The sequence below is a fragment of the Pelodiscus sinensis genome, chromosome 2 (assembly GCF_052426305.1).
Source record: "Pelodiscus sinensis isolate ZL-2025 chromosome 2, ASM5242630v1, whole genome shotgun sequence".
NCBI lineage: Eukaryota > Metazoa > Chordata > Testudines > Trionychidae > Pelodiscus > Pelodiscus sinensis.
The window spans coordinates 225,001,817-225,020,632 of NC_143053.1; the positions used below are offsets into that span (position 1 = coordinate 225,001,817).

General features: G+C 44.8%; 1 protein-coding gene across 8 annotated transcripts in view; it reads left to right on the forward strand.

Moving 5' to 3' along the window:
• The window catches only part of MLLT10 (MLLT10 histone lysine methyltransferase DOT1L cofactor), a 305,775-nt gene that overhangs the window by 206,579 nt on the left and 80,380 nt on the right, over positions 1 to 18,816 (forward strand). For 5 of the 8 annotated variants that reach the window (XM_075922496.2, XM_075922495.2, XM_075922498.2 and 2 more), the window contains one exon: positions 15,499 to 15,687. The exons of the other annotated variants lie outside the window; for them this stretch is intronic. In XM_075922496.2, the coding sequence (XP_075778611.1) occupies positions 15,499 to 15,687 (189 nt within the window). The remainder of the gene's footprint in view (positions 1 to 15,498; positions 15,688 to 18,816) is intronic. 8 annotated transcript variants of the gene reach the window in all.

Below are 18,816 nucleotides of genomic sequence, written 5' to 3' on the forward strand. Positions count from 1 at the left end.
TGACTGTCAACTTTTAAGTTCAAAAAATATGAACAGGAACATAACACCAAGTATACATGTTGTGTCCAAATATATTTATAACTGATTTAGACCAACTGACATTAACTGAGATTTTACAATGTATTCATCTCAATACATATGGATTCGTTGGGGGCCTTAAAAGATAGATATTGCCAAATTACCTGTGGGGCCGTATTAAACCGGAACACGGGCCGCAGTTGGCCCGCGGGCCGGACTTTGGACATGCCTGAGCTATGGGAATGGTGCATTCTGCACAACATTCACCTAATAGCAACCTTTCTCCAAGGCAAAGACAATGTTGTTGCAGACAACATTGCCCAGAAATACAAGTGGAAACTCAACCCCAGCATACTAGTTCCAGTATTAAAATGCTGGGAGTACCCCACTATAGATCTGTTTGCAAACTGTTCAAACACCAAATGCCCACATTATTGCTCCAGGTCAGGACTTGGGCCTCAGTCTCTGGGGGTTGCATTCACAATAAAGTGGGATGCATTCCCACCCTTTCTACTCCTACAACAAGTAATCCTAAAAATAAAACAGGACAAAGCAAGTTTCATTCTAATTGCACCGAATTGGCCCAGATAGACCTGGTTTCTGCAGCTCCTTCACGTGACCATGGCGCCTCCTTACTGCTTTCCATCTGTTCCTTGCCTTGTCGCTCACAACGGAGGACTGAATCACTTCACTATCGAGACCTTACAGCTCCAGTTTGGTTCCTTCCTGATTAACTCCACTTGAAGCAGTATGCTCTGTACGAGTGCATGAGACCATCCTCAACTGTTGGAGGCCATTGACAAGAAAAGCATACTTACATAAATGGCAGTTTTACCCTATGGTGTGACAACCAGCATATTTCACCCACATCAGATGACCTCCCACAAATATTTCATTACCGTAGCTCTGTAAGGGTGCACCTTTCTGTGAATACAGCATCCTATCCTCCTGCTGAAGATTACCATTTGTTTTCAACACCCTACCACACAGGTAAACTTTGGGGCCCTCAGGACCCGCCATATACCATCTTCCACAAAGATAAGGTTGTCTTCTGCCCACATCCCAAATTTTCCCCAAAGTACCTACACCTCTCCATTGCCACATATCTATATACTTACCCATTTTCTTTCCCAAACCTCATAAAAGCAACAGGGATGCCCGCCTTACATACTTTGGATGTCTCCAGGGCAATTGCCCTTTTCTTACAAAAGACAAGACCCTTCCAGAAGGCAGAGACATTGTTTCATCCACAGAAAAGTCTCAGGGTTATGTCCATTTTGGAACAAAGACTGTTCAAATGGATTTCCGGATGCATATGCATAGCATATAGCATTTTCTATCAGGAGCCCCCAGCAGTAGTAAGGTCTCATTCAACCATGGCAATGATAGCATACACCGCTGTCCTTGAAACTGTACCTATAAATTGCATCTGTGAGGCTACAACCTGGGTGTCAACACATACTTTTACTAAGCATTACGGCATAGAGACCTACTCAGCTTCCGATAAACAGTTAATACACACTGTACTATCTACGGTTAACCCAAGCTTACCTAAGTTCCCTCCACTGAGTATGACTACTGCTTCATAATCACCTAAGATAGAACACCCACGGCAACACTCCTCAAAGAAGAAGGAAAGGTTACTCACTGTATGCAGTAACTGATGTTCTTCGAGATGGTTGTCCCTGTTGGTGCTCCACCACCCACCCTTTCTCCTCTCTGCTTTGGTGCGTATCATTTCTGGGGCAGAGAAGGAACTGAAGGGATGGTTGGCTGCACACATGGAGTAGCTGCTCCAAATGGCATGTGCCGGCTGCTCCGTGTATGCAGCCTACCGAGGGCACTCGTATTATAATTCTCCAACTAGAAGTGTCAAACACTTAAGGTGGAGCACCCACAGGGCCATCCATCTCGAAAAACATCAGTTACTGCACAAGGTGAGTAACTTTCTCTTATCTCGTTGTTAGTAATGTAAGTAACAAGAGATTTATACTTTATCTTGTTTATGCTTTTATGCCATAATAGCTTAAAATATATAAATCAGAAGTAATGTCAGTCTGATTTTTCCTAAGAATTCAGCATTCAAACAGCACCCATTGAGAAAAAATTAACTGTGGCAGCTGTCGTTGGTAGTTGTATATTGTGGAATGAACACTGGAAGGATAAAGCAACATATAAATAGTCTAGAATTATAACATACATTCAGAAAAGTATGAGATGGAGAGTAAGGGCAGGTCTAATCTAAATCGGAAGGTTGGCTTAAGATATGCAACTCCATTTATGTAAATAATGTATCTGGAGTCGACTTACTTTAAGCCGAATTTCTTGGGTGACTCCATCAACTTCCCATACTCCCCTTGACTGCAAGGAGTTCCGAAGTTGATGGGGATGCTCTTAGCATTCAATTTAAGGGAACCTTACTAGACCCACTAAATCGAACGCTTTATTGACTTCTGTAGTGTCACTCCTCTGTTTACTAGAGACATGGCTTAAAACAGCTAGGGAATTCAACTCCAGAAGTAGCACAGAGATCTTTACAGATTCTGGGCCTCCAAGATCATCCCGTCCATGATGTAGACAAAACAGAAGTCCAAGCTGAGGGTAGGAGTCATTATACTCTTAGTGGATCTGTGCACCGAAGGAAAAAAAATGTGGTTTGCATCAGCCAGATCGTTATGCTGAGTATGAACAGGTAGTGGCCTATATGAAAATGGTCTTCTGTCTCTCTGTGGCTGTTATCACTCTGCATGATGCAGAACTGAATTACTGTTATCACATTTTGGATTACTGGGGTCTCCGGCTGCTCAGCAGAAGACACAGGTACGTTCTGCCAAAGTGTAGCCAGAGGTCTGTATTCTTTAGGTGGCCACCCTGTAAGTGATGACAAAGAAAATTAATGTGAGTACCTCCTCTTCTGCATTATCAACAATTGGCTCCCCCCATCCCCGTCATCACATTCCTCCTTGCCTTGTCTCTCTACAGTTGATAAATAAGAGAAATCCATTGCATATCTATCTTGATTTACATGAGTTAGTAGTCTCAGCCAATTAAGGGAACAGAACTGATATCATGGGACAGATTTGACTGAAGCTAATTAACCCAATCACAGTTGAAGTTTTGAATTAACTTTTGTCAACATTAAGATCATTTACTACAGGCTCTTGAAATCAGAAGCAGGTATATTTTGAGGACAAAACAAATTCTTATTAGAAAATATTTCACTTAGTTGTATTTTAGCCCCAGGCTTACAAGTAAAAATATACTTGGCATTCCATCTATTATGATAGAATGTTTAGTAGTTAGTAAATGTTAGCAAAAGAAATGTAAAAAACCAAATCCGTTTTACAATTTAGGCTACTGTAAGTAATCCAAGAAACAGCACAAGATAGATTTATTAAAATATATTCTTATTGTTCAGTGAAACGCTGGTCTCCAGGTGTATTCTTTTGTATGTCTGTTAAACGTGATCTTTAACATGTTAACATCTTATTGTCTTAACTTTCTGTTGTAACTCAAAAGTAATCTCATTGTTGTTGAATACCATATGTGATGGTAAGTTGTAGTAGTATCTTCTCCAGAGGTTTGTTTTATCACTAAAGTCAGTCTTTTGTGGAAAATTCTGATTGAAGTTCTGCATATTTTATTGATTTTATTAAATCTAGGGCTGCGGTAAGTCAGATGTTTAATACCTTAATGAAAACTTTGTAGATTGCCTGCAGGAGCCTGATAGGTCAATAATTCTTCAGGCCATGTGTGTGTGTATATGTGAGAGAGATAATAGCATTATTCCAGTTCTAAGACTTTTGTTTTATACTAATTTTTCAAGTCTTCTATGCTTCATTCATAGTGATATAATGGTGATGGCTACTTACATTCTCAACAGTTTGTACTACTATTCTAATATGTGGAGATACATAATTTTGCTTCCTTGTTAAGCAAACAACCACGACACTCTGACAATGTTAATACATTTTGAACTTATTGTGGGCAGCTTAATATTACTTGGATATTAATGCGATAGTTTTGGACAGCCTGCAGAGTTCTGTTAGACTGGTATGTTACTTCAAATCTTAACTTGATGTGGTATTATTCCCCTTTACAGTCTTGCTAAGTGTGGCGAGGTACGTTCTGCTACTCTTTCCGGCACCCCACCTCTCAGTCTCCTTCCCTGAGCTTCAGTCCCTCTCTTGCCGTCTTGGGCATTGGTTGCGCCGGCGTTTCCCTTCTCGGTGCTCGGGCCGCTATGCCCCAGCCCCTGGCTCGTCCAGGTTGGTCACCAGCCATCGGGTTGCTCCAAGCACATCTCGAGGAGATGCCGTCGCCGTCGGCATGGACGTCCTGGGCGTCCGTTGGCCTTGGTGTTCTCGGCCCTCCGCGCTCCTCTCCTCTGCCTGCAAGGGATGAGAGCACCGCCAGTGCCCGCTCTCCCTCCCCCGTTTGCTCCCAACTCCCCCTCTCTTGAGCGTCCCGACCGGTGACCCTCCCCTGTATGTTTGGCACGGTCAGCATCCTCTCGGGTCCTAGCGCCCTCCCGCCTGACTCCCAGCTCGCCTGCACCTGCACGGTCAGCCCGCCGTTTGCCCCCCACGGCGGGGCTGGCGTTCCCCCGGCCGGCGGGTGCTGCCAGTCCGCCGGGGGTCACCAGGGTTTGGCCCTCGCCCGGCTCTCCTCCTGTCTGCGTCCCATGCCCCTCAGAACCTGTGTCGCCGGGGGGCCGTTTCCGGCTGGCGGCGGGAGCTGCTGCATCCCTGCAGCTGCTGGCATCCGCCGGCCAGCTGAGAGGAGTGCAGGAAGCGGTTTCCCCGTCACGCTAAGACTTTCCAATTTGGAATTACCTCTCAGACCCTCACTTTTTTTAGTCTGGTTTTGTTGCATGCCTCAGGATCTTTTAAAGTATTGAAACATTAAATTGATGATGGTCTAGACGAGAGTTTATTTGGTAATGTGAACAGGATAGAAAGGCTGGATCTAGGTTAAGGGCAATATTTAGACATAACTGTGGCTATTTGAGACTCAAAGTGGTTATCCACGTTATGGGCCTGGATAACTGGAGTGGTGTGAGAGGAAAAACTAGAAGTGTTCATAGAATCATAGAATAATAGGACTGGAAGGGACCTCAAGAGGTCATCGAGTCCAGCCCCCCGCCCTCAAGGCAGGACCAAGCTCCACCTACACCATCCCTGACAGATGTCTATCTAACCTGTTCTTAAATATCTCCAGAGAAGGAGATTCCACCACCTCCCTTGGCAATTTATTCCAATATTTGACCACCCTGACAGTTAGGAATTTTTTCCTAATGTCCAATCTAAACCTCCCCTGCTGCACTTTAAGCCCATTACTCCTTGTCCTGTCCTCAGAAACCAAGAGGAACAAATTTTCTCCTTCCTCCTTGTGACACCCTTTTAGATATTTGAAAACCGCTATCATGTCCCCCCTTAATCTTCTTTTTTCCAAACTAAACAAGCCCAGTTCATGAAGCCTGGCTTCATAGGTCATGTTCTCTAGACCTTTAATCATTCTTGTCGCTCTTCTCTGTACCCTTTCCAATTTCTCCACATCTTTCTTGAAATGTGGCGCCCAGAACTGGACACAGTACTCCAGCTGAGGCCTAACTAGTGCAGAGTAGAGCGGCAGAATGACTTCACGAGTTTTGCTTACAACACACCTGTTGATACAAGCTAGAATCATATTTGCTTTTTTGGCAACAAGCAATGTTTAATGTTAACAAGTTCACTTTTGGTCATATTGAGATCATATTGATGGCTGGACATCAAAGGAGGTGAGGAATATCAACACTGTTTGTACTGCTTGGGAGAAGCCCATAATATTATGTAGGTTTTATCTGCCAATCCTTGACAAGCCATACCTGAGAAGGCTAGACTCTCTGCCTCAGGAAGCATCTCATGGAAGTTGCCATGAGACCTCATTCACATCTTGACTTGCACCCTCCCTCCCTCCGTACGTAGGCGTGAGGCTTCCAGGAGTGCACCTCTAACTGTGGAGTCCAAGGGTTACAGCTATGGTATCACCACTATGGACCTCGTGCTGGAGCATAGTTGGGAGATAAGGAAGCATGCACATAAGCATAGCCCTTTGGCCTGTCTATGGCCCCCAGGATTTTCATCAAGTGTATGTTGGTGTTTGCAGCACACCTGAGGCATCAGGGTATAGGTGTGCCCTTACCTGGATGACAGGCTCATCAAAGGCCCATTGAGATTAAAGATCTGGACTGCAGTTGGGGGGGCCGACATGGGGACCCTTCACACTCAGGGTGTGTCATCCGTAAAAGAGAGATCTCGCCACACAAATATGAAAGAGCTCAGGGTGATCAAAAAAGCCCAGCTTGTGGGCAAGGTGGTGTGCGTCCTCACAGACACCACCATCACCAAGTACTACATAAACAGGCAAGGTGGCCTGCTCCCTGGACCTCTGCAGGGAAACTATGAGGCTCTGGGTTGAAACTATGAGGCTCTTGCACAGCATTGTGCTAGAGGCCCGTCATCTCCCAGGGATATCGAATGCGATCACAGATCATCTCAGCAGAGAGTTCTCCTCTCACCATGAGTGGGCTCTACACCTCAAGGTGATCACCTCCCTCTTCCACAACTGGGACTGTCCCCTAGTGGACCTCTTTGCAATGAAAGACAATGCAAAATGCAGGCAGTTCTGCTCCCAGTTCAGCCTTGAGCAGGGCTGCCTTCTGGATCCTATACTTCTGGTCGAGGTATCTTCTCTGTGCCTTCTCTCCATTTTCCCTCATCAACAAGGTCCTGCAGAAGCTCAAAAGGGACAAGGTAATGACGATCCTCATAGTTCCAACCTGGCCTCGCCAGCACTGCTTCAGGGCACTAATTAACCTAGTGTCCTGTGCACCCAAGTGGTTACTACTGAGACTGGACTTGCTGTCCCAGGATCAAGGGCATCTGTTCCACCCAAACCTCAGCTCGCTCTGCCTGACACCATGGTTCATCTGTGGTTGAACACTCAGGAGCTGGCATGTTTGGATGGCGTTCAGAGGGTTGTCCTTGAGAGTTGAAAGCTCTCGACGCAGTCTACCTATGGTGCCAAATGGACCCGTTTGTTGGTATAGGCACAGCAGTGGCAGGTCATCCTATCTGAAGCCTCCCTTCAGGAAATGCTGGACTACCTGCTCCATCTGAAGCAGAAGGTCCTTTCTTTGTCCACCATTAGAGTCTACCTGGCGGCCATTTCCTTATTTCAGATGCCCATGCAAGGCCATTTGGTATTCCCCCATGATGTCACGTCCTGGTTCCTGAGAGGCCTGGAATGACTATACCCTGAGACCAGATACCTACTCCCACAGTGGGATCTGAACTGGTCTTGGCACAACTAATGGGACCTCTGTTTGAGCCCCTGGCCACGTGTCCCTTGTTGCTGTTCTCCTTCAAGTTAGCCTTCCTGATTGCCATCACATTGGCTTAGACGTGTGTGGGAACTCTGAACCCTGACACGGGGACCTCTCTATACCCGTCTCTTGAAGAATAAGGTCTCACTGCAGCCTCATCTGACCTTCCTTCCTAAGGTGGTCTCTGCCTTCCATGCAGATGAAGACATTTTTCTATTGGTCTTCTACCACAGACCTTGTGATACCAATGACAAGAGGTGCTGCTATACACTCGATGTGTGCCAATAGCTGACGTTTTACCTGGAGAGGACACAGGCCTTAGTAGGTCTTGTGGCCTATGTGGAGCGTGGGAGGGATTCCCTGATTTCCTCCTATTGACTGTCTAAATCAGTGGTCCCCAACGCGGTGCCCATGGCTCCATGGCGCCCACTGGGCCATTTCTGTGCACCCGCTGAATGATCGGGGCCAGCCCCGCCCCCGGTCACGTGGTGCATGGGCGGTGCTGGCCCCTGGGCACGTGGTGCATGGGCGGTGCCGGCCCGTGGTGCATGGGCGGTGCCGTGGTGCATGGGCGCAGCATATGGATTGCCCCGCCTCTGGGTGCACAACGCAAGGGCTGTGCCGGCACCGGGTATGCGGCATATGGGCGATGCTGGCCCCTGGGCGCGTGGCACAGGGGCGGCGCTAGCCCCAGGCACGCAGCACATGGGCGGCCCTGCCCCCGGTTGTGCAGAGCATGGGCTGTGCATGCCCCGGGAGTGCAGCGCATGGGTGGCCCTGCCCTTGGGCGCATGTGTGGCCCCGTCTCTAGGCATGTGTGCAGCCCCGCCCCCGGGCATGTTTGCGGCCCAGCCCCTGCGTGCCCGGCACATGAGTGGCCCGGCGTCCGGGCGCCTGGCAGCCCCAAAAGTTTGGGGACCACTGGTCTAAATGGATCACTTCCTCCATCCACATATGCTATGAGTTGGCGGAGGCCCAACTGCCAAAGCTGATCAGGGCCCACTCTACCAGGACTCAGGCTTCCTCACACTCTTACCTTTTGCATGTCCTGATTCAGGACTTTTGCCGAGTGGTGATGTGGTCATCGGTAAATATGTTCGTTTCATTATGTCATTATGCAGCAGGCCAGGGATGATGCTGCATTTGGCAGTCTGCATTTCCATATCACCTACCGACCTCTGGAGACACTGCTTATAGTCACCTATTTTGAATGGACATGAACAAATCCTCAAAGAAGAAAAGGCAGTTATCTGTTCTATGACTGAAGTTTGAGATGTGTTGCTCATGTCATTCGACCTCTCACTCTCCTCCCATGTGTCTGAGTTCTGACAAGAAGGAATAGAGGTAGGAGGGGCCGGGGGTACTCTATCTAGTGCAGTATGCATGCGCCACTCCAGGAGATGCTGGGAGCCCTGGCCCCTACGGGTACTGCTTATGGTAAAGCTTCCAGCAGCGGTGCATGTGGCAGGCACACATGCCTACGTTGAATGAACATGAGGAACACATCTTGAAGACTACTAGTACAGAACAAGTAATTTTCTTTTCCAGTTACTACATTGATATCTGTATATCTGTGGTGGCTCGTTAATGACCTGATTATGTACAATGGAAGACACTGGGGGATTGTTTGCACTTACTAGGAGATCGATGGTGTGGAGATTGATCTCTCAGGTTTCTATTTAGTGTATCTATTAAAGACTGAATAAATCAACTGGGCTGTGTCTACATTGGCATCCCTTTCCGGAAAGGGGATGCTAATGAGACACTTCGGAATTGCAAATCTGCGGGGGATTTAAATATCCCCCACGGCATTTGCATTTACATGGCTGCTGCTTTTTTCCGGCTCGGGGTTTTTGCCGGAGAAAAGCACCAGTGTAGACGCGATTCTCCGGAAAATAAGCCCTTTTCAAGTAGGAATAAGGGATCTTCCGGAAAAGGGCTTATTTTCCGGAGAATCGCGTCTACACTGGCGCTTTTCTCCAGCAAAAACCCCGAGCCGGAAAAAAGCGGCAGCCATGTAAATGCAATGCAAATGCCGCGAGGGATATTTAAATCCCCCGCGGATTTGAAATTCCGAAGTGTCTCATTAGCATCCCTTTTCCGGAAAGGGATGCCAATGTAGACACAGCCCTGCTGATTGGGCCCCCGTAAACTCTGGTATTCCAGTGGGTTGCGAGGAGTAAAGGGAAGTGTACAGGAGAGTTTCTTCTGTTGATCAACTGCATTGCGGTCACGGTGGAAATTCAACCCAAGTGACATTGACTCCAGCTATATTATTCACGTAGCTGGAGTTGCATATCTTAGGTGGATTTTGTCCCCTAGAATAGATCAGATCTTGAGCATTTTATCATTAACTTCAGAGGATGTAGGAGCAAATCCAAAATGCTATTCTTGAAAGTAGAAGACAAATACACTGAATTTATTACTGAATGCACTGTAACAGATCACCTCTATAAAATTGTTAGGTCACTTGTAGATTTCTCACTTCCTCAACACCTCCTTGGGACTTTCCAGGATCAACAGAGACATAAGCAATTAATTCTGCAGTTCTTGTACCATGAGCCTTACAGAATGCAAAAACTCCAAGTAGTACCAGGAGAGAGACTAGTTGTAATTACTAGTCACTGTATATATACACTGACTGCCATTGAACATAAGAATGGCCGTACTGGGTCAGACCAAAGGTCCATCTAGCCCAGTAGCCTGTCTGCCGACAGTGGCCAGCACCAGGTGCCCCAGAGGGGATGGACCGAAGACAATGATCAAGCGATTTGTCTTCTGCCATCCATCTCCAGCTTCTGACAAACAGAGGCCAGGGACACCATTTCTATCCCCTGGCTAATAGCCTTTTATGAACCTAACCTCCATGAAATTATCTAGCTTCTCTTTAAACTCTGTTATAGTCCTAGCCTTCACAGCCTCCTCTGGCAAGGAGTTCCACAGGTTGACTACGTGCTGTGTGAAGAAGAACTTTCTTTTATTAGTTTTAAACCTGCTACCCATTACTTTCATTTGGTGTCCTCTAATTCTTCTATTATGGGAACTAATAAATAACTTTTCTTTATTCGCCCTCTCTATACCACTCATGATTTTAGATACTTCTATCATATCCCCCCTTAGTCTCCTCTTTTCTAAACTGAAAAGTCCCAGTCACTTTAACCTCTCTTCATATGGGACCCGTTCCAAACCTCTAATCATTTTAGTTGCCCTTTTGTGAACCCTTTCTAAGGCCAAAATATATTTTTGAGGTGAGGAGACCACATCTGTACACAGTATTCAAGACGTGGGCGTACCATAGTTTTATACAGGGCAGTAAGATATTCTGTGTCTTATTTTCTATCCCTTTCTTAATTCCTAACATCCTATTTACCTTTTTGACCACCGCTGCGCACAGTGTGGAAGTTTTCAGAGAACTATCCACGATAACTCCAACATCTCTTTCCTGATTTGTCGTAACCAAATTAGCCCCTGTCATACTGTACGTATAGTTGGGGTTATTTTTTCCAACGTGCATTACTTTACACTTATGCACATTCAATTTCATTTGACATTTTGTTGCCCAATCACTCGGTTTGGTGAGATCTTTTTGAAGTTCTTCACAGTCTGTTTCTGTCTTGACTATCCTAAACAGTTTAGTATCATCTGCAAACTTTACAACCTCACTACTTTACCCCTTTCTCCAGATCATTTATGAATAAGTTGAACAGGATTGGTCCCAGGACTGACTTTAGTGGGACACCACTAGTTAACCCTCTCTATTCTGAAAATTTATCATTTATTCCTTCCCTTTGTTTCCTGTCTTTTAACTGGTTCTCAGTCCATGAAAGGACCTTCTCTCTTATCCCATGACAATGTAATTTACACAAGAGCCTTTGGTGAAGGACCTTGTCAAAGGCTTTCTGAAAATCTAAGTATACTATATCTACTGGTTCCCCCTTGTCCGCATGTTTGTTAACCCCTTCAAAGAACTCTAATAGATTAGTAAGACATGAATTCCCTTTACAGAAACCATTTTGACTTTTGTCCAACAAATTATGTTCTCCTACGTGCCTGACAATTTTATTCTTTACTATTGTTTCGACTAATTTGCCTGGTACTGAAGTTAGACTTACCGGTCTGTAATTGCCAGGATCACCTCTGGAGCCCTTTTTAAATATTGGTGTCATGTTAGCTACCTTCCAGTCATTAGGTACGGAAGCTGATTTAAAGAATAGGTTACAAACCATAGAATAGGTCAGCAATTTCCCATTTGAGTTCTTTTAGAACCCTTGGAGGAATGCCATCTGTTCCCGGTGATTTGTTAACATTAAGTTTTTCTATTTGTTCCAAATTGGTTTAAGAATCATTATGCATGGAACCAGATTCTGTTGATCATCACATGCCAAAAGGTTTTTCTGGATAGTTGGGAGGAACAATAGTTCTTCACCTCTTAACTCAGTTTCTTCAGGATGAGTGAGATCCAGGGACTTGGCAGTTGGCTAGTACCCTACTTACTACAATATTGACTTCCTGTGGTTTGGCAAATTCTCTGGTTTGGTACCAGTCAGGTCCCAAAAGTGCTAGACTAGGGAGGTTCAACCTGTAATGCTAAAGGATAAGAGCTTATATCCAGTAGGGATGTTAACTGATTAGACGAGTAACTGCTGATAAGCCTAGACTTATTGGTTCATCTTGTCGTCTACTCGTATTTCCCCCTGTTGCTGCCTGGGAGAGCAGGAAGGAGCTGGTGCTTGGGGGAGCCATCTTAAAAGCTGGCTCCCCCTAGCACCAGCTCTAGGGTATCACCTCCGTCCCCCCATATGCTGCTGCCTCTATTAGAGGCAGAAGGGGAGGGGAAGGCAGAGGAGGCTGCCTCAAAGAAGCACCTGTCTGTGGGAAGTCTGAGCTCCCTGCGGGCAGAGGCTGCTTCACGGTAGCAGCCTTTGTCCATGGTAGGTTCGAGCTCTCCACGAACAGCGGCTGCTTTGCATTTCCCAGAACTGCCTCCGTTTGCAGCAAGCCTGAGCCCGCCACAGGCAGAGGATACTTCATGGTAGCAGCCCCTGTCCGTGTAGGGTCTGAGCTCCCCATGGACAGTGGCTGCTTCGCATCCCATGGAGCAGCCTCTATCTGTGGGGAGCTTCAACCCCCCAATGGTCAGGGGCTGCTGCCACCCCAGGCAGCCAGTCCATGAGGGGAGCTGTTTTTTAAACTGGCTCCCCTTGCGGACTGGCTCCCCGTTCCACCCTGCGCTTCTGACTCTGCTAAAGAGGCTGCAGTGTGGAGTGGCTGGGGGCTCCCCTGGAGTGGGGCCAGGAGTTCACTGGCTGCCAGCCTGCCCCTGGAGACTATCGAATAGTCATGTAACCATGAAGATCTCATATGGTAACACGATTATTCAGTTATCTAATAGCTAACATCCCTAATATCCAGATGGGCATATGGAGACCTAGTGGTGAAAAGTTTTGTTAATCATATATGAAACCTGTCAGTTTTTGTATATTTCATGGTCCTTAATTATAATTTTAGAGGAAACCATTGTAAATGCTCTCTCATTTCCTCCTGACTCCAAGTGCATTGTAGTAGACCAAGTCTTTTGAAACAGTCAAACAGTGTGTGAAGGTAAAGCATTGAAACCATGTATGTAGTAGTTGCTGCCAGTTCTCAGAGAAACAGAAATATTTCCCCTATTCAGTTTTGCCATCCTTAAGAGGCAGAGTTGTCTTTCAGTGTTGTTAGTTTCACTAAAGACCTCTTGCAAAGTGGAGATATTTCTCAAGGTAGAAAGAAAGACATCAAGTACAATATGAGTACATCCATCTGTCTACAGTTTCTGTCTGCAGAATTGCCTGTCTTGATTTCCTCAAATACTCGCAACTTGAACTGCCTCAGACCCTGAAAAAGTTTCTTCAGAGAGCTTCATACTAACCAGCAATTAAGAATGTAAAATCCTATTTAATCAGTTAACCAGTTAAATGTTACGTTTAACTGTTTACCACTTAACTGGGATTCTGTGGGGAAGGGGCTGCTCCAGCTCGGCCAGGCCCGCAGCACTGCAGGCTGCTTTAGCCAGATGGGGCCAAAGCCCCCTTAGGACAGGGTGTGGTTGGACTAGGCGGGGCCCACTGCACCACCAGTTGTGGGCTGCTTCAGCTAGGCTGGGCCTATGGAACCATGCTGTGGTTGAGAAGCTGCTCCATTTCAGCCAGGCTGGAGTGCCCCAGCCGGTAACTCAGCGTCATGGGTCTGGCCGGGCCACCAGTTAACCTGTTAGGTCCATATTAGCAATTCAGAATATAATGTTGCCACAGTCACCAGTAAGAATTTGAGGTTTTTCATCTTTAGGAACTGAAATAGAAGAAATTGAAATGACTTTCAAAATGTATACTCAGGCTTCTAAAGAGAGGGTGGGGTTTTTTTGAGATCAAGAATTGCAAGCTTAAGTTTACTGCAATGCACAGCTGCAGCAGAAAAAGGTGTATGCTGTCTAACCTTGGCCTGCACACCACTTAAACAGCCTTTATTTGCTGCAGCACTTTCTAAATTTAGGCTAGTCAGATCTAATTTGAACTAATCTGTCTTAAACCACATCACATTTTATATGTTACCACTAACTGTTTCAGATTTGAAGTCTGCTACTGTATATCAGCAAAGGGACTATAACATTGAGGGTTTGTCTAGACTACATCCCTCTGTCGAAAGAGGGATATAAATGAGCCCGATTGAAAATGCAAATTAAGCACGGATTTAAATATCCCATGCTTCATTTGCATATTCGTGTCTGATCGCTGTTTAGAAAAAGGGTATTTCGAAAATGAAACCACAGCCTAGACGCGGTTCTTTCAGAAAAAAAAACCCCACCTATTTCGAAAGAACCCATACTCCTGAAAAAATGATGAGTACGGGTTCTTCCGGGGGGGAGGGGGGGGGAGGAGGAAACGTGTCTACACTGTGATTTCACTTTCGAAATACCCTTTTTCGAAACAGCGATCGGATGTGACTATGCAAAGGAAGCGTGGGATATTTAAATCCTCGCTTCATTTGCACTTTCGGTTGGGCTCATTTACATCTCCCTTTCAACAGAGGGATGTAGTCTAGACATAGCCTTATTGGCAAGCACAGATTTGTAGTATACCTTACTCTTGCTCTGCTACAAACTTGTCAGTAGATCTGTTCAGTGTGCACAGCAATAAATCTTGTTTTCTATATGCATTCTTGAGGTGTGTCTCTTGTAGTAGTCTCTTGTACTTCAGTGATATAGTAGATTCATAAATAAGATCAAGTTTAGTCTTGTTCTAAATTTTGAACACATTAGTTTTGAACTAATTTCAAAATCTGAAACTATGGTTAGTTACTGTGTAAGCAATATTAAACAAGGTTTCAGACATTTGTGCCTCCTGATTTTCTGTTTTAAAGAGCAAGAAGCAATAACTTCTTGTAGGCAAAGTTTCGAATGTTCTGCTTTCTTGCATTTTATGTCAATATAAAGAAGTTATGTCATCATGTTAATTGATGTGATGATTAGGAATAGCATAATTGAAACATTATATTCACAGACTTTATTTAATGCAGTGGGCTCCAACCTTTTTAACCACACGATTACTTTTTCAATTTAACTGCAATGTAAGATCTACCTCAAACCCAAATACCCTTGCCCCACTTCCTTCCTGCCCTTTCTTTGAGGCTCTGCCCCTGCTCCAGCCCTTCTCTGAGGCTTCAACCTGCTCACTCCACATCCCCCTTCCTCCCCCATCCTCACTCACTTTCACCAGGCTGGAATAGGGGGTTTGGGTGAAGACTCTGGTCTTGAGCCAAGAGGTTTGGAGGGTGGCAGGGGCTTGGGGCTTAGCCCAGGGTGGGGGATTGTGGTCCAGGAGGGGTTTCAAGCTCTGGGAAGGAGTTTGGGTGCAGGGAGACTCACATCTGGGCAGGAGGTTGGGTGCAGGAGGGGGTTCAGGGCTGGGATTGGTTCAGGAAGCAGATTCTGGCTGGGCACCATTTAACGGAGAGGGCATCCAGGTGGTGGAGCAGTGGGATTAAGGCAGGCTTACCCCTGCCCTGGTTCTGCACCACTCCTGAAAACTGGCATGTACAGCAGTAACTCCATGGCACCATGTGCTGCTCCTCATCTACAGGCACTGAGCCCACAGCTTCTACTGGCCACGGTTCCCTGTTACTGATCAATGGGAGCTGCAGCAGTGGTGTTTGCAGGCAAGGACAGCATGTGGAGACCCCTGTTCTGCCTTTCTCAGGGCCTGCAGGGACGTGCCAGCCACTTCCAGGAGTAGCAGTTACAACAAGGATAATTGCTCCATCCCCGATAGGTAGGCATTTTAGAAGTCACTACTCAAAGAATTAAATTTAAGCCTAAAAGAGAAATGAAAATGATGAAATGCACAGACTAGTTAAAAACTAAAAATAACACACTTTGTAAGCAGTGAAAGAAGTAACAACAATCCTCCACACGTGTTTTGGGGCGGGAGATAAGAGTGAAGGGCAGTGTGTGTTTTTGAGAATGACAAACAGACACACACACACAGTGTGTGAGAGTGACAGAGATTTGCATTGCCAAGCTCCTTCCATCCCCTTCTCTCTGTGTGGAGATAGGGTATAGAAGTAGGGGGAGGAGCTACACCCTAACAACAGCACCCTCCTCTTCTTCCTCCTACACCCTGCACAGCAAGCAGGAGGCTCCCATAGTGGCAGTTCCAAAGCAATGGGCAGGAGCAGCAAGACAGTGAGTGGAGGCACAACTGAAATGACAGCTCTTGAAAGCTTCCTGGCCAAACAAGTCAAGATCACCTGTCAGAGGCTCCAAGATCTATCGGTAGATCCCAATCTACTGGTTGGTGACCACTGATTTAATGGGACTTGTGCTGCTGCATCTTTTCACACATTTATTTGAATTTTACATCATAACTGGTCAAATCCAGCTTCATGCACACATTCAGGTTATCTTCTGTCAATGTGGAGCACAAAATATTTTTGATGTGATTTAAATGAGAGAAAGTCTGCTTACACATATAGGTGGAGCCAAACATTGAAAGTAAGGCGAAGCTGAGATTCTACATGGTGTTGTATGTGATAGGAAGTTCTTTCCAAGTTTGCAGATTCAGATTATCATTGTGCTCCAATTTCTTCATGTCAGCCCATTTGTTCATTTTTGCCAATTCTGAATGTTGTCGAGCAAGACATTCTAAATCAGAATTCAGCTTGATTAATTTTTCCACCCAGATATCAGAGTCCTTGAAATCTGCTATTTCCATTTCCAAATTGCTGAGATGCCTAGAATGACTGTCAAACCCAGTTCTTCAGTGGATGCTTTATGTGGACGAATCATGAAAGTAGAGTACTGTGTTTGCAAAAGTCAGCAAAATAAGACTTGAATGCAAGCTGCTGCAAATCAGGTCTGTTGTTTGGATTCTCTCTCTGACTGTGTCTAGACTACATCCCTCTTTTGACAGAGGGATGTAAATTAGACATGTCGAAATTGCAAATGAAGCGGGGATTTAAATATTTCATGCTTCATTTGTATAATCGTGTCATGGCGCTCTTTTGAAAAAGTGCCATTTTGAAAGTAAAATGGCAGTCTAGATGCGGTTCTTTCAGAAACGTCAGGCTTTTTCTAAAGAGCCCGTAAACCTCATTTTTTGAGCTGTACAGGATCTTTCAGAAAAGCCTGCCGTTTTGAAAGAACTGCGTCTAGACTGCGGTTTTACTTTTGAAATGGCGATTTTTGGAAAGAGCGTCATGACGTGATTATGCAAATGAAGCACAGGATATTTAAATCCTTGCTTCATTTGCAATTTCAATGTGTCTAGTTTACATCCCTCTGTCGAAAGAGGGATGTAGTCAAGAAACAGCTTCTGATACGAATCAGAAAACATTCGTAATCTTTCAAAATATGCCAGTCTGCTCGTCTTAATATCTTTGATGAAGACAGTTAATTTTGACTCAAATCTAAACACTGCTGCAGAGGCAAGACTGTATTTCCTTGCCCTTGTAGCTTAAGGTTTAACTCATTCAAATGATCAGTAATGTTGACGAGTTAGTAAAACTTGAGTAATGAATCACAGTCAGAAAGCTTGGCATGTTTGACAGCCTTCATATAAAAAAATGGCTTAATCTCGTTCATGCAGGCTGCAAAACAAGACAAAACTTTGCCACAAGATAACCAGTGAACATTGCTGTGCATTAGTACCTCTGGGTATTCAGAATCTACTTCCTTGAGTAGTAGCTGACATTGACGATGATTAAGGGCTCTTGCAAGAATCAAACTGACAGTGCAAATGACCAGTCTCATTACATTTCTGAGTTTGGTTCCACAAGATTGTGCACAAAGTGCCTCCTGATGCACAATGCAATGAAAATTTAGAAACAGGCAGTTCAGCTGTTCTGACAAAAGAGTAAGGAATTCCCTGAATTTGCCAACAATGCTAGATGCATCGTTCATATACACAGACATATGATTATCCAACTGTATTTCTTTCTTGTTCACAAAATTCATCACAGATGTCTTCGCCCCTTGTTTGATTTTTCACTGCAGTCATGTATTTCTTCATGTATTTTCTTTGTGCGTTTGTTCCTTTTTGTATTTGTTCCTTGTTGATTTGATGGGCCATTTTCAGATCTGTCATGAACTGTTTTTGCTGATAATGTCTTGAATTTTCTGTAAGATTTTTGTCGTTGTTGTGAAACTCATCAAATAGTTCATGACAATTTTTAGCATGCATCTCTTTATGTAATCCCTGTCTGTGAAAGGGGTTCCCTTATCAAATAATGCTGTATGAGCCTGCAAAACTTGCAGAGTTTAAGCTCCCACCTTTTTGTGATCATGCCAGCATGCTATTTTGTCCAGTGTTCATTTTTCACTGCAGCTCCTCACAGGCTTTTTTCCCCGTGTGTCACCCACAGAGTATTTTGTAACCAATGCTGCATATTTTGTCATGAAATGCCATTCTAAATTCAGTTTTTTTTGTTTGAGGACAATGTCTCACTACAAATGAGACAGTGTGGAGATCCAGACTTCTCCACAAATGCATAGAAGTTGTTTTCTCCTTTTGAAAATGTTGGTACTCATCTCTCTTTCTCTTCACCATTTTTACCTTTGGGAAGTCACAAAGTTCACCATCACCTATGATGATGGAAAGATTTCTCGACCACTCAAATAAAAAGAGTATACACATGACCCCCAATGAGTAGAGAGACTGGATGAACAGTTAAAGGTGAAATAGACAAAAAAATTTGAAATGAATAATTATGGGGTTTTAAAAATTTTGAATTAATTTTTCACTTTAATTTAAAAAGTTGCTTGTATTTAGGAAATTACAAAAGTAGCGTATTTGGTTCCATACTGAGCCATAGGTTGTAGACCCCCGTTTTAAGGTAATGAGAGAAATTCCTCCTAAAATTAAATTTTATAGAAGTAGCAAATAGTCAGGCTCATTGTATAT